The 24,661-nt window shown below is 36.8% G+C and overlaps 1 protein-coding gene across 1 annotated transcript; it reads left to right on the top strand.

The window, feature by feature from the left end:
* Positions 1 to 245: 245 nt before the first annotated feature.
* On the top strand, positions 246 to 22,362 carry im:7154036 (fermitin family homolog 3). Its single transcript, XM_056458767.1, has 15 exons — positions 246 to 458; positions 1,677 to 1,801; positions 2,748 to 2,981; positions 5,854 to 5,970; positions 6,624 to 6,792; positions 8,454 to 8,556; positions 9,152 to 9,259; positions 13,595 to 13,723; positions 15,338 to 15,384; positions 17,702 to 17,826; positions 18,787 to 18,893; positions 19,147 to 19,362; positions 19,519 to 19,643; positions 21,304 to 21,445; positions 22,064 to 22,362. The coding sequence occupies exons 2-15, from the start codon at positions 1,678 to 1,680 to the stop codon at positions 22,241 to 22,243; spliced, it is 1,926 nt and encodes a 641-aa protein (XP_056314742.1). The 5' UTR covers positions 246 to 458; position 1,677; the 3' UTR covers positions 22,244 to 22,362.
* Positions 22,363 to 24,661: the final 2,299 nt, after the last annotated feature.

Here is a 24,661-nt window from a genome sequence, read left to right as displayed (position 1 = left end):
TCTATCAGCCCTGTAGTCAATAAAGATGCATTAAACTTATGAAAATGTATATCAAATGTATTTATATTTAACCGTGTTGAGGAAGCAGAGGTCTTCAAGATGCCACTGATGTCTATAATTGAGTAATATTCAATAAAAGTTAATACTGACTCATCTAAAACGCTCAAATAATAATGCTTTGTTTCATTTTAGAAGAGCATCTTCAGTCTCCATCGCAGGAAGAGGAAGAGAAACCTGTTTATGGTCAGCCGAACCCTTAAGAAATCAGTCTGAAAAAGAGAAGTAGAAAAAGAGAGCTGTTGACGCGCTCAGACAGGGTGAACCTCAGCAGAGAACGACAGAAAGAGAGGGAGGAAGTGACAGCACATGTCCTTGAGAGAGAGAGAGAAAGAAAGTGCCAGAGACCAAGGGCGTAGCCCGTACATCGATTAACAATTTTGGAACCACAACCTTACGAGGTAAGAAACTGAAGAAATGAAATAGAGCAGAAAGGAAGGGTGGGATGTTTTGTCTGACAGCTGGTGTGGTTAAAATATGAAGAGAGGGTTCGCATGTATGGGCCTTCAGGCCTAGTCTGCATACTGTAGACCTGCTTGCTTTTGGATTTATTAACTGTATTATTATTATTATTATTTAAGTACAATATACCTGGTGCAGCCTGCTGTTAGCAAAGGTTTGATTCATTTTTATCCACATAATTCTTGTGTGTGTAAGTTTAGTAAAAAGATAATTGTACTGATCACATGTACAGTGCTCAGCATATATAAGTACACCCCTCACAGGCTATACAATATTATATTTGTGCATATACAGTACATCAGATTAGTCTGTACTAAAGCCAAATCTGGAGCTTATCTAACAAAATAACTTACTGTAATGGTCCAAAAACTAGAACACGCAAATGTATGTTATATGTAATTTATTTTTGCAATATTTTACTTTAATTGCATTATCTTTACATTTCAAAATGGGGTGCACTCAATTATGCTGAGCACTGTGTAGTACACAGCAGTTTTATTTTTTTATTATTGGTTTATTATCAGTTTCTCATTAATTATTACTATAGAAAATTATGTACACTCTAAAAATGCTAACCCAATCATCATTTCAATTAAAATAAATACTATTTTTCATTCTAACTGTTGTGTTTGTACATATTTGACCCAGCATTGGGTTTAAACAACCTATAATTTAAAAAAAAGTGTCATTTTATATAATATAAGGTGTTCTGTTTATATACAGTGCGCAGCATATATAAGTACACCCCTCACAAATCTCTCATTTAAATTAATATTTTTAATAAGAAGCTATACAATATTATATTTGTGCATATACATTAGATTAATCTGTACTGAAGCCAAATCTGGAGCTTATCTAACAAAATAACTTACTGTAACGGTCCAAAAACTAGAACACCCAAATTTATATTATAGAAAAAATATTAAATACAAATTTTAAAAAGAGGAAAAATCAAGAGAAGCTAATTTGAAAGAATGTGAGTGCTGGGAAAGTCAAATAAAAAGAAGAAGAAGAAGAAGTAATTTTAACTAAAGCCCAAATTTAAATTGAAACTGCAAGTTAAGCATGCTAAGCACATTAAATACAAACTATACAAAGAGGAAATGGGTGAAATTGTGAAAGCGTGACGTCTAATGGCATCTCTTTCTGCCAATCAGAATGGCAGCTTGGGACCTGTCCATCATGGTAGAGGAACTGGGACCGCAGGCTCCTCCTCTTAAAATCAGTGTCACTTCAGATTTACACATCGGTGGAGTCATCCTCAAAGTTGTGGAAAAGTCACGTGAGTTTCTAATGGCTGATTTGAAGTGGCTGCTTGATCATACTTTCACTAAATATAATGTTAATGTTATGATTAGAGTAATGTAGTACACAAAATGTGAGAAAATAATTCAAAATGTCTTTTTTTTTAAAGGAATAGCCCACCCAAAACTGATCAATTACTATTTTCTCCTCTTGTTGTGCCAGTATTTTATGCATTTTTGTCTGTTTTTTGTCATTTTCTCAAATGTTTTTGTCCATACAATGAAATTGATGTTATTTGGATCTGCTGACGTTTATTATATTGTAAAAAACAGTCTAAATAAACTCTCTTCATTCTTCAGAAGAAAGATATAATTAGATCAACATTGGAAATTCTTCTTCTGTAAACATTTGAGGGCAAACTCATTAGCCCTTATGGGAAATTCTTTTCAAATATTTCTCAAGCCTTTGCATTTTAAACATAATAGTTTTAATATAATCTCATTATTTTCCTTCGGCCTAATTTCTGATTTATCAGACGTCACCACTGTGGAATGAACTGCCAACTATTTCGATGTTTTACGCAGCGGATGCCCTTCCAGCCGCAACCCAGTACTGGAAAACACTCAAACACTCACATTCACACACACTTATACACTACGGCCAATTTTGTTTACCCAATTCACCTATAGCGCATGTGTTTGGACTGAGGAAAACGGGAGCACCCGGAAGAAACCCACGAGAACACGTGGAGAACATGCAATCTTTACACAGAAATGCCAACTAACCCAGCCAGGACTAGAACCAGTGACCTTCTTGCTGTGAGGCGACAGTGCTAACCACTGAGCCACCGTGCAGCCTAATAACTAATTTCCTAAAACTAATTTCTTACGATGACAGTACAATACTGAACATTTTACTAGTTATTTTGCAAGATACTAAGTGCAATTTAAAGGTGTTTGTCCAAATTCTATTCTCTTCCCTAGAAATAAAGAAAGATTGGTCTGATCATGCTCTGTGGTGGGAACAGAAGCAGCAGTGGTTGCTAAAACCGTCCTGGACGCTGGATAAATGTGGAATTCATGCAGATGCCCGACTCTACCTTACCCCCCAGCACAAGCCCCTGCGCTTACTAATGCCCAACGCTATCACCATCTGCATGAGGGTCTGCTTCTCCAACCCTGTGTTCCGCACCGTCATGGGCATTTGCAAAGTCCTGAGTAAGTCAAGTGTTAAGACCATATGTAGCTTTGAGATCTTCTGTGTGGAAAACATTCATTCATTTATATTTTTTACATTGGATCCGCAAAGCTTCGCATATTTTCCTCATTGCATGTTATTAGATTTTATTTAAAGGGGACCTATTATGCAAAAATCTGTTTCATTAGGGGTTTGAACACAATTGTGTAGCAGCAGTGTGTGAATATAACCAGCCTCTAATGTTTAAAATTAATTAATATATATCTTTCATAATCACACTTGATTAAAACAGAAAACAGTGTCTGCAGAAACACTTTGATTGACATTCTTCCTTTGTACGTGTCATCAGACGGGGAAAGCCCCGCCCATTAGTGACCATCTCTCCCTCTTTTTAGCACTGGACGTTAGTCTGGTTAGTCCTGTTTTTGAACTGCCACTATGCTGACACAACAGCATTTGTAGCTCCGCCTTCTTTTGAAAAGAGCACATCTCATACGAATTTAAAGTGACAGTCACCAAAATGGCACAATTAGGATCAAAGTCTAAAAGGGGCAGTTTCAAAGAGTTGTAAAACATTATTTGTGGGGTATTTTGAGCTGAAACTTGACATCAGAGATCTATTTTACATCTTGTAAAACGGGCATAATAGGTCCCCTTTTAAAAACATAGCAGGAAATCCTAAGATACTTCAACATTTGTGAAAATAATCGAAAATAGGCTCATTTTACAAGTCTATAATAGTTAAACAGTTGAGTTCTGCCATTTTTTTTAGTCCATTCAGCAGATTTCTTTGTCTGGAGTGAGCTCTTTTAGCTTAGCTTAGCATAGATCATTGTATCGGATTAGACCAATAGAATCTCACTCAAAATAAGGAACTTTGCTGCAGTAGGTGCAATGATATTATGCAGATTCTAACTAGTCGTGCATGGTGCTGGGGACTGTTTTCAGATGCTGCGTAATTCTATATGCCAGCCAGTTGGTACAGCAGCAAATTTTCTAGATTATTACTCCAAAATGGAGGCATGTGGGAGCAGGGGCGCCACTAGGGGGGGAAGTTAGGATGATTCTAAGGGCCCACGCACTTTAGGGGCCCCAGGAGTTACTATTAAGGGGCCCCTAATAGCTCCAAGCCTCCCCCCACTCTTCACATTTGTTCCTTCACTTCAGCAAAAGGAGGCTCATCAAAAAATTTCAAACCAGCTAGCAGCGCCCCGGTGTGAGAGTAACTGGCCTTGAAAAAAAGCTCATTTACATTTTCGGTAAATTTTAGTACATGATGTGACTACAGAAGAGCCAAGCTTTAAAGGGCACGTAGTTTACCTCTTTTTTATGATTTAATATTAATATTATGGTTCTTCTGAGTGTGCCAGTTTAGGTTCAGTTTAAAACACAATTCAGATTTTTTTATTATAATGTGTTAAAAAGTGTCATTTTGGGGGCGTGTCCACAGTTCACTGATTTAGGGGTGTGTTGCTTCACATGTAAATTAGTTTCGGCTTCCCGCCCAACGTAACAAGGGGGCGGGGCCATGAGCTCACCCGCTCTGTGTTTGCAACAGAAGCAGACTGAGAGAAGGAGCAGGAGTGAGAGGATCCGCAATCAGTTGTACATTTACGACTCGGACACAGACCAAGCAGAGAGAACAAAATCATTTGTGTCTTTGTACAGTTTTACAGCCAACTGTGTGCTAGTTTCAAGTGCCGAGCTTGTACACCAAGACTAATAACCACGCACACTGAATTAACTTTGACTGAGGCACCGGATGCGCCGCTCGAAGCCGCGACACGGCACACCAGACACTCTCTGTGGCGCGGCAGAAACATGAAGTGTCCCGAATCGTCGCGCCACGCATTTTCGAATTCTAAACATAGGTTTCTGCAGCGGCCTGCAGCGCCCAGCCGTCGACTTGAGTGTACCCTGATAGAAACCTGTGTAGAATTCTAAAACGCATGCTAGTTAAGATCACAGGGAGCTTCTGGGATCGTGAGAAATGCAAACGGCTGAAGTATAAGGTAGACTCAATGAGAAGTACACATGTTTGCAAACCTACCTAAAGATACAACCAATAATTGATCTTGTGTTGAGCCCAATGAGCCTTGCATCTAAAAATAGAGCTAGGGTGTTCCTTTAGTGATATCGTTTCGACTCACGCTGAAAATGGCAGACGTGAATCAACAAACTGAGGATATGATGACGCACCTGTCAATCAATATTGGTGGGCGGGGGGACCGCTCTCCTACGTAAAGTTGCGGTCAATCTGAAAACCGCTCTAATTGGTCCACCGTTTTAATGTTGTTAAATTGAAAAAAAGCACTGGGTGTGCTTATATCACCCCAATATGACGGTCTATACACCATTCATGCACATATGTCTGTCCAAACAGCTTGAAAAGTAGATTTTTTACCATAGGTGCCCTTTAAATAGGAAAGGTATTGAAACTATTTGGTAATTTTTGAGTGAGATGCTAATGGTCTAATCCGATTCAATGATCTATGCTAAGCTAAGCTAAATGTGCTCCCGCCAGACTCAAAGATCGGCTGAGTGGATAGAAAAAGGGTAAAACTCAACTGTCTAACTCTAGGAGGGATGTAAAATTCAAAAAGTTAGAAACAATTCACCCAAGATTGAAAGTTTCCTCAACATTTACTCACATTTAAGTGGTTCTAAACATATATGATTTTTTTGTTGTTGTTGAACACAAAACAAGATAAAAAGAAGCAACAGTTGACTTTCAGAGTAGACACAAAAATATTCTGAAAGTTAATGGCTGTTTTTTCTAACATTCTTCAGTATATCGTTCAACAGATCAAAGAAACTCAAACAGATTTAGAACAAGTAGAGATTTTGTGTGAACTATCCCTTTAATGATTGTCATGGTTTTCTCTCCTTTAGACATTCGCCACCCGGAGGAACTATCCCTACTGTGGCCAGTAGAAGAGAAGAAGAAAAAGAAGGATAAAGATGTCGGGGATGAGGTGTATGACATCACAAGCGCACCATTACCTTCAAGTGAGAAATTTATTAAATTAAATACAATATTAGTTCGGTTTGGGTTAGCTGAGGTTTGACCTTAAATATTAGATTAATATTACAATATCAAACTAATTAAGCTAAATATAATACTCAGTGTGCTAGCACTGATTTAGCCCACTTAAATGATGTTATTAACACATAATAAAAAATAGTATATTATAATTAGAATGTATGAAATTAGGATGGCACGGTGGCTTAGTGGTTAGCACTATCGCCTCACAGCGAGAAGGTCGCTGGTTCGAGTCCCGGCTGGGCCAATTGGCATTTCTGTGTGGAGTTTGCATGTTCTCCCCGTGTTGGCGTGCTGTGGGTTTCCTCTGGGTGCTCCGGTTTCCCTCACAGTCTAAACACATGCGCTACAGGTGAATTGAATAAATGAAATTGGCCATAGTGTATCAGAGTGTGTGAATGCGAGATTGTATGGGTGTTTTCCAGTACTGGGTTGCGGCTGGAAGGGCATCCGCTGCGTAAAATATATGCCGGAATAGTTGGCAGTTCATTCCACTGTGGTGACCCCTGATAAATAAGGGACTAAGCCAAAGGAAAATAAATGAATGATTAAAATTTTGCTAAAGTCATGTAAAGAAATTTTAATTATTTTATTTTTATTTGTTTATTTGCTGGAACAGGCACCATCCTGAAGCTTGCCAATGGCATGCCAGCTTTCTTTGCTGAAACGCCTGAATCTGAGGCTGTGTACAAGATGCTAGCAGTCAGTCAGCCTCCTCCAGCCCCAGAGACCATTGCCAAGACATACCGGTCAACTAATGTTATGGAGAAAGCTCAAATTAACGGCAGGTAAGGTAACAGACTGTAGTCAGTTTAAATGTCATAATGAATTTAATACAGATGAAAATGAGATCATGAGGGATAGGCTTTCAGTCTTTACAATGACAAGCACTCTATAAAAATCCTATGATCATGTTATGAGTTTTGTTGTTGGGAATATATATTTTATATGCATAAATATGACTTTGGCATACTAAAATTATTTGATTTAAATTATGTGTTATGTCCACATGCCTCCTTAACTTTTTATTGTTTTTTATTTCACATGACTTTAGGGCTCAACACTAAGGATTTACCATTTTTTTCTCTGGCCACACCAAACTAATTATTTCCTTGCCACAAATGTAAAAAAAAACGTGTCAAAACAAGCAAAATATTATAGCTGTATACATACACTTTATATTCAACAAAAATGTTCTTTGAAAAAAGAATTGACATTTAAAAAAGTTATTCTCATTTATCTAAAACTATACACAGTAGTTTGTCCAGGCTAAAGGTCAATATGACAATATTAACAATAAACATATAAACAATATGAACAAAAATAGCTGCAAGCAAAAGAAAACATTCTATGTGTGATAGTGAAAGGATGATCACGTGCACTTGTTAGGCCCAGTAATAATCTGTTCAAAGAATGGTAAAAGCGAAAGCAAAACCGCTGCTGCATACAAAAAATCTGGAGATCTCTTGAAAGTAACAGAACTGTCGGTGCACGAGCTCCACTTTTTTCCAAACCTATTTTAAAGAGAAACGATCGCACCAGTTGCGTTTCTAGGCACGGTTGTTTTGCGCAAGGAAACAGGGGCTTTTAAGCGCTCACATGCATCACATCAGCTGTCATCATATGGAAAGCCAAATAGGTCAATTTGCTCCTATTACCAAATGCGTGTCCCCTCAAACTGCTGGTATTTTCGGCATTTAAGATGAAAAGACTGCGAAAATACCACAAAATTGGCATGAAAATTATTTTCAACCAGCCAAAGTGGCCAGTGGTGCTGTTTGTCTAACCCACCACAGCTGAAATCTACCCACATTTGGCGGGCTGGCGGGTGTGAATGTCAAGCCCTGAATATAATATAATATAGACACACATACACAAACAGTTGAAGTCAAAATATATGAAGTCCTGGGATTTTTTTTTTCTTTTTTAAATATTTCCCAAATTATGTTTAACAGAGCGAGGAATTTTTCACAGTATTTCCCATAATATTTTTTCTTCTGGAGAAAAATTTAGTTTCAGCTAGACTACAAGCAGTTTTAATTTTTTTAAAACCATTTTAAGGTCAATATTATTAGCCCCCTTAAGCTAAATATATTTTTCGATTGTCTACAGAACAAACTATTATGTTAAGAAATGTGCATACCATTAAACAAAAATTGGGGGAAAGAAATATACAGGGGGCTATTAATTCTGACTTCAACTGTATATTACATAAACACAAACTTTTATTTTGGAGGGTATTATTCATGAATAATTATTTGACAGCACAAAAAAGAATTACCTGGATACTTTCAGAATCCACTGGATATGCTCAAAACTTGGAATTTCTCAAAATTTAACTTCAAACAATATTAGTTTGATTCTAATATACTGTAATAAGCTGTAGTATGCTGTCAAAGTAACATGATTATATGTTGTCATTGTAATATATACTGTAATCTCTGCTCAGGTGGTTGGATTCATCCCGCTCTCTCCTGCAGCAAGGAGTCAAAGAAAATGATAAACTCGTACTGCGTTTTAAATACTACAGCTTTCATGATGTCATACCACAGGTAAGCAGGACACCTTACTGTATTATTACTGGCTATGGCAGTTTATTAAATGTCCCGTGAAGTGCTTTAAAATGTACAGTTTTTTATTCTGTGTTTGAAATAATCTTGAATCTTAAACCTGAAGATGGGTGGGACATATTGTAGCTCCTCCCCTTTTATAAAACAGCCAATAGCGTTTTGTTTTTATCACAGCTCTCCCAGTTACAGTAGCTGAGCTCAAGTGCATCAAATGAAAAGCAAATGTGAGGCGTCTTGAAGGGGGCGGGGCATGTCAGGTACTAGAGAGTATTTGATTGGTCAAGATTTGATTAGAAACTAAATATAAGATGACATGAATGAAAATGTTAATCTAATGTTGATAGCAACCAAAGAAATCCATGTATGCAAAGAAAACAAAACTAATTAGTTTACAAATGAAGTTATGTGTGATAAAATGAAATGACGCTGGGAAAAAGGATTGAACACATGAAGAAAGGGAAGTGTAGGAAGGCAGTGAAAGCCCAGACAGCAGCTGAAATCTCTCAGTAGTTCTTCAGTAACCCTTAGGTTTTCTCCCCTAACCAATTAATGAACAACTTGTGATTGTCTCTGGCAGTTGGACTTTGTGCGTCTGACACAGCTGTATGAGCAGGCAAGGTGGGCTATCCTGCTGGAGGAAATCGAATGCACTGAGGAGGAGATGATGGTCTTTGCTGCATTACAGGTACAGACGATGGGCAGCAGATATCAACTAATCATATTAATGAGAAATAATCTATATAAACATACAGTTAAAAAGCAGACGTTTACATACACTCTAAAAAAAGGAACATAACCATTTTTAAAAAAATGTCTGGTGTTAAATCATACTAAACGTTTACTATTTTAGGTCCGCTAGGATTACCTAAATGATTGACATTTGCTAAATGCCAGAATAATCAGAGAATTTTTTTTATTAATTTCTATACAGTCAAACGTTTACATACATTTCCTTGTTTTTTTTAGCTTTGGTTTTAAACTGTATAACTTTGGTCAAGTGTTTTGGGTCTCCTTCCACAAGCTTCTCACAATAGTTTGCATGAATATTGGCCCATTGCTCCTGACAGAATTGGTGTAAGTCAGATTTGTCTTGCTCGCACAAGCTTTTTCAACTCTGCCCACAAATTTTCTATAGGATTGAGATCAGGGCTTTGTGATGGCCACTCCAAAACATTCACTCTGTTGTCCTTAAAGCACATTTTAACTAATCTGGCAGTATGCTTAGAGTCATGATCTGTTTGGAAGACCCATTTGTGGCCAAGTTTTAATTTCCTGGCTGATGTCTTGAGATGTTGCTTCATTATTTCTACATAATGTTCTTTCTTCATGATGCCATCTATTCTGTGAAGTGGACCAGTCCCTCCTGCAGCAAAACAGCCCCACAACATGATGCTGCCGCCCCCATACTTCACAGTTAGGATGGTGTTCCTAGGCTTGTAAGCTTTCACCTTTGTCATCCAAATGTAACACTGGTCATTATGGCCAAACAGTTCTTAGTTCCATCAGACCACAGGACATGTCTCCAAAAATTTGTCTTTTTCCCAGTGTAATTTAGCAAATTGTAATCTACCTTTTTTAGTTGATTCTGAATTGTTGATTTCCCCATGTTGTCACACAAGGAAGCAGTGTGTTTAAGGCTTTCCTTAAATTCTAATCTACAGTTGTGCCTCCAATTAACTCAAATGTTGCCAATTAGCCAATCAGAAACTTCCAAAACCTTGACACATCATCTGAGCTTTTTCAGAGGAATATTAATCTTATTGTATGTAAACTTGACTTTCAAGGAAAGTTATAACAATTTCTCAAAAAATATCTCTCTCGTTATTCTGCTATTAAGAATAACAGAAACACATTTGATAATCCTAACTTACCTAAAAGTGAAAAAATGTAATCACATTAACATCTGTCTTTTTTAAAATGGTTTTGTGCCTTTTTATACAGTGTATGTAAACTTCTGGTTTCAACTGTAACTTAGAGATAGTTCACCCCAAAAATGAAACCTCTGCCATTTATGCACCCTTCACTTGTTCAAAACCGATTTGAGTTTCTATCTTCTGTTGAACACAAAAGAAGACACACTCAAAAGATTATATTTGCAACTTATATTTGTTTAAACTACTTATTTTAAATGAGCTGAATCAACACATTTCTTGATTATTTTTTTTAGCGAGACAACTTAATTTTTTTATGTTCAATCTACTTAAATTTGTTAAATGAACTTAAATGATTTGTGTTAGGACAACATGAAGGAATCATGTGGAACCCTGCGTTTTTTACAGTGTACACTACCTGACAAAAGTCTTGTCGCCTATTCAAGTTTTAGTTACAACAAATAATAAGTTGACTTCTAGTTGATCATTTGGTATCAGAAGTAGCTTATATGAAAGGCAAAGGCCTCTAGATTACGTTTATTTTAGCAAAATAAAATATGATCATGCCTTGATTTGTAATTATTTCATTAGGATAGTAAGGTCTGACGTTGCTTAGACAAAAGTTAATCACTTAACAGTAATAATGTCCTGTATAGAATATAAAGTCATGGTGCAGTGGAAAAAGAATGAATATTGTGAATAATACTCATGAGCTTGGAGGACTGCTTGGAGAAGTCATCTGGAATGGCGAAGAAAGCGTTCCTGCAGGACTCCCAGAGTTCATCAAGAGTCTTTGGATTCATCTTCAACGCCTCCTCCTTTATCTTACCCCAGACATGCTCAATAATGTTCATATCTGGTGACTGGGCTGGCCAATCCTGGAGCACCTTGAGCTTCTTTGCTTTCAGGGTCTATGCGGGTTCCAATAGGTCTTCTGCAGTATTTGGGATGATTGGGATGCAGTTCAACAGATGATTCATCGGAAAAATCGACCTTCTGCCACTTTTCCAAATGATCAACTAGAAGTCAAGTTATTATTTGGTGCTCTTACAACTAGGATCCACGACAAAACTTTTGACAGGTAGTGTATGTTTGAAGAATGCTGGCAGCTGGTACCTACTGACTTCCATAGTAATTGTTTTTCTACTATGAAAGTCAATGGGGATCAGCAACCAGCATTGTTCAAAATATCTTCTTTTGTGTTGAACAGAAAAGAAAACACATGAGGGAGTGTAAATGATGAGGTTATTTGGGCAAACAATTTCTTTAGGTCAGGGGTATCCTAACTCAGTCTTGGAATGCCAGTGTCGTGCATATTTTAGTTCCAACTAGGGCTGGGCGATTTTTCCTAAAATCAAAATCTCGAATAATTTAACATTTTAACTCGATTACGATTAATAAACTTAAAATTATTTTATTTATTTATTTATTTATTTATTTATTTATTTATTTTTTGCCTTTTTTGCTTATTTTAAACAGTGCATTTCTTGAATCTTCTGTAAACAAATATTTTAATGTAAATATCATTTTATTGTAATAAAATATGCCGTCTTAAGGCATCTCTGGCGCAGTTTCTAATCATCCATCTTCAATGTAATCAGAATCGGGATCAGAATCAGAAAGAGCTTTATTGCCAGGTATGTTCACACATACGAGGAATTTGTTTTCGTGACAGAGCTTCTACAGTGCAACAGGTTTACAGAGACAGGACAAAAACCAGATAATAAATATATTTTAAAAGTGAGTGCAAATATACAAATTGACAAGTGTATGTACATGTATATTACTATATACAACGTTATATGTGCAGCTGTTATGTGAAAATTGGCATGTAAAGTGTGTTGTTAAATAAGTGTATATGTGTATAAAAGTGTATAGCAAGTAGTGATGTTGGTTCCACAATTATTATCATCAAGTGTTCATGAGATGGATTGCCTGAGGGAAGAAACTGTTTCTGTGTCGGGCTGTTCTGGTGCGCAGTGCTCTGTAGCGTCGACCAGAAGGTAAAAGTTCAAAGAGGCAGTGTGCTGGGTGTGAGGGGTCCAGAGTCATTTTGGCAGCCCTTTTGCTCGCTCTGGATAAGTACAGTTCTTGGGGAGTAGGTAGGGGTTGTACCAGTGATTCGCTTAGCAGTCCGAACTATTCGACGTAGTCTTTGGAGGTCATATTTAGTAGCTGAGATATTCCAGACAGTTATTGATGTGCAGATGACTGATTCAATGATGGAGGTGTAGAACTGTTTCAGCAGCTCCTTTGGGAGGTTAAACTTCCTCAGCTGATGAAGAAAGTACAGCCTCTGTTGAGCTTTTTTGACAATGGAGTCAATGTGAGTGTCCCACTTCAGGTCCTGAGAGATGGTGGTGCCCAGGAACCTGAATGACTCCACTGCTGCCACAATGCTGTCCATGATGCTCAGTGGGGGGAGAGCAGGGGGGTTTCTCCTGAAGTCCAGTATCATCTATACTGTTTTGAGCGTGTTGAGCTCCAGGTTGTTGTGACTGCACCAGGCACCCAACTCCTTAACCTCCTGTCTGTAAGCAGACTCGTCACCGTCCTGAATGAGGCCGATAAGTGTGGTGTCGTCTGCAAACTTCAAGAGTTTGACAGAGGAGTCAAACTCTTGTAATGCAAACGTGCGATGTATAGTTACATTTTTTTAGACGTGTGCGGGTGTGTGACTGGGTGAAGGCTGCGCCGGACCACACCCGTGCGTTCGATGCAGAAGTATAGATCAGCCTTAACAGAGCGGCGTCGCGTGACTCCACACGGTAGGGAAAGCAATTGAAAAAAATTGTCCTGGAAAAATTAGACCGATTGTAGGTTCTGAATGTCGATTTCATTTAATCGCCCAGCCCTAGTTCCAACCCCAATTAAACACCCCTGAACTAGCTAATCAAGCTCTTTCTAGGTGTACTAGAAACTTCCAGGGAGGTGTGTTGAAGGAAGTTGGAGCTAAACTATGCAGGATACCGGCCCTCCAGGACCAACTTTGGACACCCCTGCTTTAAGTGAAATGTTTGATTCTTAATGTGTGTGTGTGTGTGTGTGTGTGTGTGTGTGTGTGTGTGTGTGCGTGTGTGCGTGTGTGCATGCGTGCGTGCGTGCGTGCGTGCGTGCGTGCGTGTGTGTGTGTGTGTGTATCACTCCAGTACCACATTGGGAAAGTGTCTCTGACAGAACAGCTTGTGGCTTCCTGTCCGGCGATGGATGATCTGGATTCAGCCTTACAGTGTCTGGAGGTGAAAATGGAAGGAGAGAGCAGCGCAGATGACATGCTGGTCAGTCTCACAATCAAACACCATCAATTATAACAAACCAGTAGAACAAGACTACATATAAACAGTCATGTAAATGAAATATATACAGCTGAAGTCAGAATGATTCGCCCTCCTGTGAATTTTTTCTTTTTTAGATATTTCCCAAATGATGTTTAACAGTGAAAGGAATTTTTCACAGTATTTCCTATAATATTTTTTCTTCTGGAGAAAGTCTTATTTGTTTTATTTCGGCTTGAATAAAAGCAGTTTTTCATTTTTTAAAAAGCATTTTAAGGTTAATATTATTAGCCCCCTTAAGCAATATTTATTTTGATTGTCTACAGATTAAACCACTGTTATACAATGATTTGCCCAATTACATTAACTTGCCTAATTAACCTAGTCAAGCTTTAAAATGTCACTATTGTGTTTAGAAATGTGTTGAAATAATTTTCTCTCCATTAAACAGAAATTAGAGGGAAAATATACAGGGGGGGGCTAATAATTCAGGAGGGCTAATGATTCTGACTTCAGCTGTATGTGTAAACAGCACTGCATTGCTCATTGCAATTATAATAGCATATATTGCTCTTATGCTGATGTAAATAGCATCTAGCAAAATAACCGCTGCTACATATTTTCACTGTGTGAGAAAACAGACATGTGGTGTGAAAGCATGAGAAGAGTGTATTGAGTTGGTACTTAAAAGGACAGTTCACAAAAACTTTTCGTTTACTCGCCCTTGTCACAAACCTGATGAGTTTATAATAATAATAACATAATAAGTTATTTTGAAAAATGGTGGAAAATGGTAACCATAGACTTTGTTTTTCTTACTATGGGAGTCAATGGTTACCGGTTTAACAACATTCTTCAAAATATCTTCTTTTGTGTTCGAGACAATAAAGAAACTGATAAAGGTTTGTAATTACTTGAGGGTGAGTTAAGAGTTAGTATTTTTTTTTCCTTTTTGGGTGAACTATCAGCAGTATTGAACTAAATATTGAAACCAACACTTCAAAACTGTTTGCATATACAGTGCTCAACATAACTGAGTGCACCCCATTTTGAAAATGAATGTTTTAACCCATTTCTCATGCATATAAGTAATATATTTTGGTGCATTTGCCGAACATCTTTAGAAATAAAAAGATAACACATTTAAATGTATGCGAAATATTGGGGAAAGAGCTGCAAATATATATATATATATATATATATATATATATATATATATATATATATATATATATATATATATATATATATATATATATATATATATATATATATATATATATATATTTTTTTTTTTTTTTATTTTATTTTTTTTTTTCTAGAATTTTGCTCTTTTTACATTTTTTTTATTTAATATTTTTCCCTAACATATACATTTGGGTATACTAATTTTGGACTGTTATCTTAAGTTATTTTGTTAGATAAGCTCCATATTTGGCTTCAGTACTGACTAATCTAATGTATATGCACAAATATAATATTGTAAAGCTTCCTATAGAAAATATTAATTTAAATGAGAGATTTGTGAGGGGGGAACTTATATATGTTGAGCATTGTATATATCATCTGAATTAATCTGTAATAAACTGTTCGCTAACATTTTAACTGTCCACGCAGGAAACAATGACAGCACCAGAACTACACGACTACTTGAAAATATTCAGGTATGACATAAATCTCACAATCTCTCACATACACTTTATGGAGGACCAGCCGTGCCAGTTCAAAATAAAATGAAGAATCAAATGATCGATTTAATAATTGAAGCATATAGATGTATATAATGTCTATATGTATATATGAAAATTTATGTAAATAAATCCCAGCATAAATGGACAAATAAATAGAGGTTAAAGAGAGCCCATCAATCCTCACAACTTTTTACAGAGGAGCTGTTGAGAGTGTTCTCACTAATGGCATCTCCCTTTGGTTTGAGAATAGCAGTGTATAGTGTATCTGGAAAGAATTCATAGCACTTCACTTTTTCCAAAGTTTTTCATGTTACAGCCTTATTCCAAAATGGATTAAATTCATTTACTTCCTCAACATTCTACACACAATACCCCATAATGACAATGTGAAAAAAGAGCTTTTATAAAAGAGTTTTAAAAAAATAAAAAAAAGTACAGAAGTATTCACAGCCTTTGCTCGATACAGCCATTTTCAGATCTCTCCAGAGATGTTCAACAGGATTTAGGTCTGGGCTCTGGCTGGGCCACTCAAATATATTCACATAGTTGTTGTGAAGCCACCCCATTGATATTTTGGCGGTGTGTTTTGGGTCATTGTCCTGCTGGAAGATGAATTGTCGCCCCAGTCTGAGGTCAAAAACACTCTGAAGAGTCTGAGAGTCCTTCAGATGCCTTTTGGCGAATTCCAGGCGTGCTGCTATGTGCCCTTTACTAAGGAGTGGCTTCCGTCTGGCCACTCTACCATACAGGCCTGATTGGTGGATTGCTGCACAGATGGTTCTCCTCTCTCCACAGAAGAATGCTGGAGCTCAGACAGTGACCATCGGGTTATTGATCACCTTCCTGACTAAGGCCCTTCTCCCCGATTACTCAGCTTAGATGGCCGGCCAGCTCTAGAAAGAGTCCTGGTGGTTCCAAACATCTTCCACTTACGGATGATGGAGGCCACTGTGCTCATTGGAACTTTCAGAGCAGCAGAAATTCTTCTGTAACCTTCCCCAGCCTTGTGCCTCGAGACAATCCTGTCTCAGAGGTCTACTGACAATTCCTTTGTCTTCATGCTTGGTTTGTGCTTTGACATGCACTGTCAACCCTGAGACCTTATATAGACAGGTGTATGCCTTTTCAAATCATGTCCAATCAACTGAATTTACCACAGGTGAACTCCAATTAAGGTGCTGAAACATCTCAAGAATGTTCAGTGGAAACAGAATGTAGCTGAGCTCAATTTAGAGCTTCACGGCAAAGGCTGTGAATACTTCTGTACATGTAAGTTTGCAATAATTTCAAAAACTCTTTTTCACATTGTCATTATGGGGTTTTGTGTGTAGAATTTAGAGGAAATAAATGAATTTAATCCATTTTGGAATAAGGCTGTAACATAAAAAAATGTGGAAAAAGTGAAGTGCTATGAAGACTTTCCGGATGCTCTATATTTGACAAGAACACCATTAAGAAGATTATAAAGTCAGCTGAAAGGTCCGTTAGAGTATAAATGACATATCGAGGAACTGTATCAACGATGTTGTCTGTCTAGGGCAAATAGCATTTTAAGGGATCCAACCCACCCTGGCCATAGTCTGCTCACGCTCATGCCATCAGGCAGGTGGTACCGAAGCCTGAGAAGCAAATCAGTGCAGTTTTGTGATAGTTTTTATGCTGTCAATATAAGACTTTTGAATAATACTGTGTCTTAAATACTGTTGAATAGCTAGTATGTAACAATAAATAGTTAAACTAGCACAAATTGTTAATATTACAACTATTATAACCAACTGTGCAATAATTATTAATTTATTCCCTTCTGTGATTTTATTTATTTTTTTAATTGGGTTATATTTTATAAAACTATATTTTTATATATTTATGAAATCATAAAAGCTTATTTGTTATGTTAGGTTATATAGTGTTTGATGTTTTTTATGTTCTTGTTGGGTCTGATGTAACGTAATTTCTGCATTACAATTTATTGTGATGTTTTGAATGACAAAAATAAAGTAAACTGAAACTGATTTAATTGTGTCTATTCAGGATGTGTTTTAAATATAATTTAACCAATCAATAAAAAAAATGCATTTAAAAATCATTTTAAATGTATAATTAAATGGGCAATTTTAGCACTTATTGTTCATTTCATGTTTTAAAACGCCGATTAATCAAACATATAAAAAGTATATTAATAAATCATTTTAAATGCACATTTTAAATTGGCCTTACATATGTTTTGATGCTCCAGGTTCGCAAATATCCTTTTGCTCAATTATATAAGCTGTGTTTTTTTTCCTCTCAGGCCAAAAAGGCTGACCCTGAAAGGCTATAAACAATACTGGTTTACATTTAAGGACACAACCATCTCCTACTACAAGAGTAAAGAGGAGAGCTGCAAAGAACCAATTCAACAGATGAACCTTAAAGGTGATCACACACTTAATTAAAAACATAGGTCCCTCTTTGTATTAAGTATTACACATTGATAAATCATTTGTTACAGTGTACTTATTGTGTAAATACATATTCATTCATTTTCTTTTCGGCTTAGTCCCTTAATTAATCAGGGGTTGCCACAGTGGAATGAACCGCCAACTTATCCAGCGTATGTTTTTCAGCCACAACCCAACACTGGGAAACAACCATACACACTAATTCGCACACATACACTAGAGCCAATTTAGCTTACCCAGTTCACCTATAGTGCATGTCATTGGACTGTGGAAACCGGAGCACTCGGAGGAAACCCACGCCAACACTGGGAGAACATGCAAACTCCACACAGAAATGCCAACTGACCCAGCCGAGGCTCGAACCAGCAGCCTTCTTGCTATGAGGCAACAGTGCTACCCACTGTGCCACCATGCAGCCACATTGTACTTATACTTGATTAAATGCATGCATGTAATTACATTGTTATTAATTTCTGTGATTACATTTATAATTACACTGTTGACCATCCCTTACATCAGTGTTTCCCAACCCTGTTCCTGAAGGCACACCAACAGTACACATTTTCAATGTCTCCCTAATCAAACACACCTGAATCACCTAATTAGAACATAAGAAGAGACTCCAAAACCTGAAGTTAATTAGTCACGTAAGGGAGACATCCAAAATATGTACTGTTGGTGTGCCTCCAGGAAAAGGGTTGGGAAACACTGCCTTACATCCTCTCTAAACCTACCCATACCACCAAACTTATCCCTAACCTTACCCTCAACAGCACTAGAAGTGTTCTGCAATACATTATGAACACAATAAGTACATTATACATATTTTTTAAATGTAATTACATGTAGTTAAGGCCCCTTTATATAAAGTGGGACCAAAGCTTATATGTGCGGACAAGACACACAGATGACCCCAAATCTTTGATCAACACAGGTTGTGAAGTGGCTCCTGACGTGAGCGTTGCTGGGCAGAAGTTTTGTATCAGGTTGCTGATACCCGGACCAGAGGGCATGAATGAGGTCTACTTGCGCTGCGAGCATGTAAGTCAGTAATGTGTCATCTTATGAAGTGTTAATCTTTCGAACTTTTATTTTGGATGTAATTAATCATAATTAATCTTTGCCTAGCACTACTTTTTTTTTAAGTAACTTACCCAACATGGTTTGTATAGTGATGAAACAGGAACTGTACAGTAGAATTAATTAGAATGAATCATTTCTGTTCACTTATTAATACCAAATGAATCATTCTGGGGGAATCGCTCACTGATTCAGACTCTCTGTTTTACTGCAGGAGCAGCAGTACAGCCGATGGATGGCAGCATGTCGTTTGGCCTCAAAAGGCAAGACTTTAGCCGACAGCTCGTTCTCTAATGAAGTGCAGAGTATCCAGTCCTTCCTAGCCATGCAGAAAACCACACCTAGCAATAACACGGCGCAGACGGATGAAAGCATCAACACACACAGCCTCGTCTCGCCACGCTACCAGAAGAAGTACAAACCCAAACAGGTACCACATACTTGAGACAGATGAATTAATTACAGCATTGACTTTAAAGGGTTGGTTCACCCAAAAATGAATATTTGGTTCCATTTCCGGACTCTTGCTGTCTAATAATTTTTTAGGTGAACTATCCCCTCTTGAAATCTCATTCTCCTTGTTCAGCTTACACCAAGGATTCTGGAGGCCTATCAGAATGTGGCTCAACTCTCATTAACTGACGCCATTCAGAAGTTTCTTCAGATCTGGCAGGCTCTCCCTGACTTTGGCCTCTCTTATATTGTAGTCAGGTAAGTTTATTACAACTTGTGAGAAATGTCATGCAAAGAATGTGATGTAATGTATTGAGTGTGGCGTTATAGCTTTCAGGAGTGTTAGGACTGATTTTGCGCTCAATATTTCTCTTCAGGATCATAACTGGTGTAATTCTCCATGTAAAATTTGCTTTAATATTGTTTAAAATAAGTGAAAATTGCTTTAATGAAAACATAATAACATGAGTGTATGTGTAACGTGACAATGACGCAGAACAACGGAGTGAGGATCCTTATGCAGGTCTTTATTGAACAGGATAGTCAGGCAAGCAGAGGTCAATAGAGGAACAAACAGATGTGTATGGGCAATCCAGAGTCATAGGTGAAATAGCAGGCAAGTGGTCAAAAGGCAGGCGTCATACAGGAATAATCAAACAAAAAAGGCAAGGTCTAACACGGAAAACCAGACAAGGGAAACTGCGTCGTAATGTTCACTTACAGAAGACTCAGCAACAACTGTGTGTTAGTGTGCTGTATTATATAGTCCATGAATCAGTCCATGAGCTGCTCAGCTGTGTGTGTGTTGCATGACTGGATCTGTAGTCCATTAAAAAGGCAGATTTGGAGTTAGCGTGAATGTTTTCCAGCGATCTATGGTGGTTAGATCGCTGGTGATCGTGACAGTATGGTACACTACACTGTAAAAAAGGCTGGGTTCCCAACAATTTCGTCATGTTGTCCCAACACAAATAGATTTAGATAACGTAATCGTTTTTACAAATTTAAGTGGATTGAACATAAAACAAATAAGTTGTCCTAAACAAAACCTAAGAATTCAAAGTTCATTCATTCATTCATATATTTTACTTTGGCTTAGTCCCTTTTTTTATCAGGAGTCATCCAATTCACATCCAATTCACTTATAGTACATGTCTTTGGACTGTGGGGGAAACTAGAGCACCCGGAGGAAACCCACGCCAACATGGCGAGAACATACAAACTCCACACAGAAATGCCAATTGGATGTATAATATAATATAATATAATATAATATAATATAATATAATATAATATAATATAATATAATATAATATAATATAATATAATATAATATAATATAATATAATATAATATAATATAATATAATATAATATAATTTAGGGGTGGTGCAGCGGGTAGCGCTGTCGCCTCACAGCAAGGTCACTGGTTTGAGCCTCGGCTGGGTGCTCCGGTTTCCCCCACAGCCCAAAGAAATGTGCTATAAGTGAATTGGATTAACTAAATTGGCCGTAGTGTATGAGTGTGTGTGAATGTGAGTGTGTATGGGTGTTTCCCAGTACTGGGTTGCAGCTGGAAGAGCATCCACTGCATAAAACACATGCTGGAATAGTTGGTGGTTCATTCCACTGTGGCAACCCCTGATAAATAAGGGACTAAGCTGAAAGAAAATGAATGAATGAATGAGTAATATAATTTTAAAAATTATTTCCAAATTTCAAAAATAAAAACAGGTCAGAACATGTAAAATATAAAAGGTTGAAAACAATAAATGATAAATATATTCACACACAAAATATATATAATGGTTGAAAACCATAATATCCATGATATTGCTAATTTAAAGAATTTAAGCAAAATTCTATCAGATGTAAAGGACAGCAGAATAAACAATCAATTTCTGCCCACATAAATGCAGGTTTAAGGGATGCCGTAAAGACGAGGTGCTCGGCATCGCTAATAATCGTTTAATCCGCATTGACCTGAGTGTTGGAGATGTTGTGAAAACCTGGAGATACAACACCATGAGGCAATGGAACGTCAACTGGGACATCAAACAGGTCATCGATCTGCATTTACATATTATGACTTGTCTGAAATGTAAAGGTGTTTTCACTGATACTCAGTTGAAGTCAGAATTATTCGCCCTCCAGTGAATTTTTTTTCTTATTTTTTTTTTTATATTTCCCAAATGATGTTTAACAGAGCAAGAAATTTTTCACAGTATTTCCCATAATATATTTTCTTCTGGAGAAAGTCTTATTTGTTTTATTTCGGCTAGAATAAAAGCAGCTTTTAATTTTGTAAGAACCATTTTAAGATCAATATTATATCCTCCTTAAGCAATATTTTTTCCCGATTGTCCACAGAACAAACCACTGTTTTACAATGATTTCCCTAATTACTTTAATTAACTCAGTTTAGCCTTTAAATATCACTTTAAGCTGAATACTAGTTTCTTGAAAAATATCTAGTCAAATATTATTTACTGTCATCATGACAAAGATAAACGAAATCAGTTATTAGAAATGAGTTATTATTATATTTAGAAATGTTTAAACAGAAATTAGGGGAAAATATACTGTACGAGGGGCTAATAATTCAGGAGGGCTAATAATTCTGACTTCAACTTGAAAACCATAATATGAAATAATAAATCTCCATTGTATCTGTACCAGGTTGCCATTGAGTTTGATGGCAATGTGAACATCGCCTTTAGCTGTGTGACGGCAGATTGTAAGATTGTGCACGAGTACATCGGCGGCTACATCTTCATGTCCACACGAGGTCGAGATCAGAGCGACACCCTGAATGAGGAGCTATTCCACAAACTGACAGGCGGACATGAAGCTTTATGAGGAAAGAAAGAAAAACAAAAACATCTGTGCACATATGGACTCATGAAAAACGAAGAGAAGAGATCATACAGAAAATACAGCCAAATTATTTGCCCTCCTTTGAAAATTGTATTCTTAAAGTTATGCTTAACAGAGCAAGGATTTTTTCACACTATTTTCTATAATATTTTTTCTTCTGAGGAAAGTCTTATTTGTTTTATTTTGACTAGAATAAAAGCAGTTATTAATTTTTTTTAATGCCAGTTTAAGGTCAATATTATTAACAACCTTAAGAAATTATTTGTTTTTGATTGGCTACAGAACAAACCACTGTTATACAATGACTAATTAACCTAGTTAAGCCTTTAAATGTCACTTTAAGCTGAATACTAGTGTCTTGCAAAATAACTTTTACAATATTCTGTACTGTCATTATTGCAAAGAAAAAAAAAACAGGTATTAGAAATTAGTTATTAAAACTATTATTATGAAATGTGTTGAAGAAAATCTTCTTTCCATTAAACAGCACTTCAAAATAGTCGAACAATTGAATAATAAATGTAAATAATTAAATATTTCACAGAAGGGCTAATAATTTTGACTTCAACTGTATGGCAGAAATGTTTAATAAATCTGAAAAGCGTCAACACACGGACAGATATGACCATTCATCAATATGCAAACAAACACTATTGTGTCTTTGTGAGACCTGAGGTGTTTTATTTTAGTGATGATTAGTGAAAACTGATTATGATGGCTGTTTTTCAGTGTTAACACCATATTTTATAGTTATTAAATTTCATTGCAAAACCCTGGCTAAATTTTGAATTATTCTTTTTTTTTTTAATCGATAGTACTTTTTAAATCTTATTTGGGATAGATGGATAGATAGATGGATAGATAGATGGATAGATAGATAGATAGATAGATAGATAGATAGATAGATAGATAGATAGATAGATAGATAGATAGATAGATAGATAGATAGATAGATAGATAGATAGATAGATAGATAGATAGATAGATAGATGGATGGATGGATGGATGGATGGATGGATGGATGGACGGACGGACGGACGGACGGACGGACGGACGGACGGACGGACGGACGGACGGACAGATAGATCGAAAGAAAGATGGACGGACGGACGGACGGACGGACGGACGGACGGACGGACGGACGGACAGACGGACAGACAGACAGACAGACAGACAGACAGACAGACAGATAGATAGATAGATAGATAGATAGATAGATAGATAGATAGACGAGTTTATATAATAAAGAAAGTTCTTATATGTTCTTATATTAAAGTACACAGCACCATAGCGCCAGGTTATGATGATCAACTGTGCAGCTTGAGTGTTAAAGGCATGTATCGTTGTGACATAATTTGGCGCAGGAAACCACAAAACAGGTTTCACAAGCGTTCAGCAAACGATAAAACTGAGCATCCGGTGCACTAAAATGAATGCTTATCAAGTGTGTGTGTGTTATATGCTAAGTTGAATAGCAGTTACATAAATATTACATTAAAATTGTGAAAATATTCAATTCTGATATATATATATATATATGAAATATACAATTACAGTTGGAGTCAGAATTATTAGCTCCCCTTTGAATTTTTTTTTTTCTTTTTTAAATAGTTCCTAAATTGTTTAACAGAGCAAGGAAAATTTCACAGTGTGTCTGATAATATTTTTTCCTCTGGAGAAAGTCTTATTTGTTTTATTTCGGCTAGAATAAAAGCAGTTTTAAATTTTTTTAAAATCCATTTTAAGGTCAAAATTATTAGCCCCCTTTGAGCAATTTTTTTCAATAAACCATCGTTATACAATAACTTGTCTAATTACCCTAACAATCAGTTATTAGAAATGAGTTATTAAAACTATTATGATTAGAAATGTGTTGAAAAAAAATCTGCTCTCTGTTAAACAGAAATTGGGAAAAAAATAAAGAGGGGGGCTAATAATTCTGACTTCAACTGTATATGAATTTTCTTAATATAACATATTGTATGACATATTTGTGGACATTACTTGGTAATTAACTTGAGGAAATTATCACATAGAAAAGTGTTGAAAAAGTAAATAAAATCTGAAAGTGACGCTGTGGCGCAGTAGGTAGTGCTGTCTCCTCACAGCAAGAAGGTCGCAGATTCGAGCCACGGCTGGGTCAGTTGACGTTTCTGTGTGGAGTTTGCATGTTCTCCCTGCGTTTGCGTGGGTTTCCTCCGGGTGCTCCGGTTTCCCCCACAGTCCAAAGACATGCGTTACAGGTGAATTGGGTTGGCTAAATTGTCCGTAGTGTATGTGTAAATATGAGTGTGTATAGATGTTTAACCCAGAGATGGGTTGCGGCTGGAGGGGCATCTGCTGCGTATAAGGATAAGTTGGCGGTTCATTCCGCTGTGGCGACCCCAGATTAATAAAAGG

This window comes from Danio aesculapii, chromosome 5 (genome assembly GCF_903798145.1).
Source record: "Danio aesculapii chromosome 5, fDanAes4.1, whole genome shotgun sequence".
NCBI lineage: Eukaryota > Metazoa > Chordata > Actinopteri > Cypriniformes > Danionidae > Danio > Danio aesculapii.
This window is presented reverse-complemented; position numbering and strand designations above follow the sequence as displayed.

Excerpts from the sequence above, each read along its gene's own strand:
- im:7154036 (XM_056458767.1), top strand. The coding sequence starts at position 1,678 with ATGGCAGCTTGGGACCTGTCCATCATGGTAGAGGAACTGGGACCGCAG. Across the intron at positions 6,793-8,453 it reads AAAGCTCAAATTAACGGCAG|GTGGTTGGATTCATCCCGCT; the intron begins GTAAGGTAACAG and ends ATCTCTGCTCAG. Across the intron at positions 17,827-18,786 it reads TCAACAGATGAACCTTAAAG|GTTGTGAAGTGGCTCCTGAC; the intron begins GTGATCACACAC and ends TGATCAACACAG.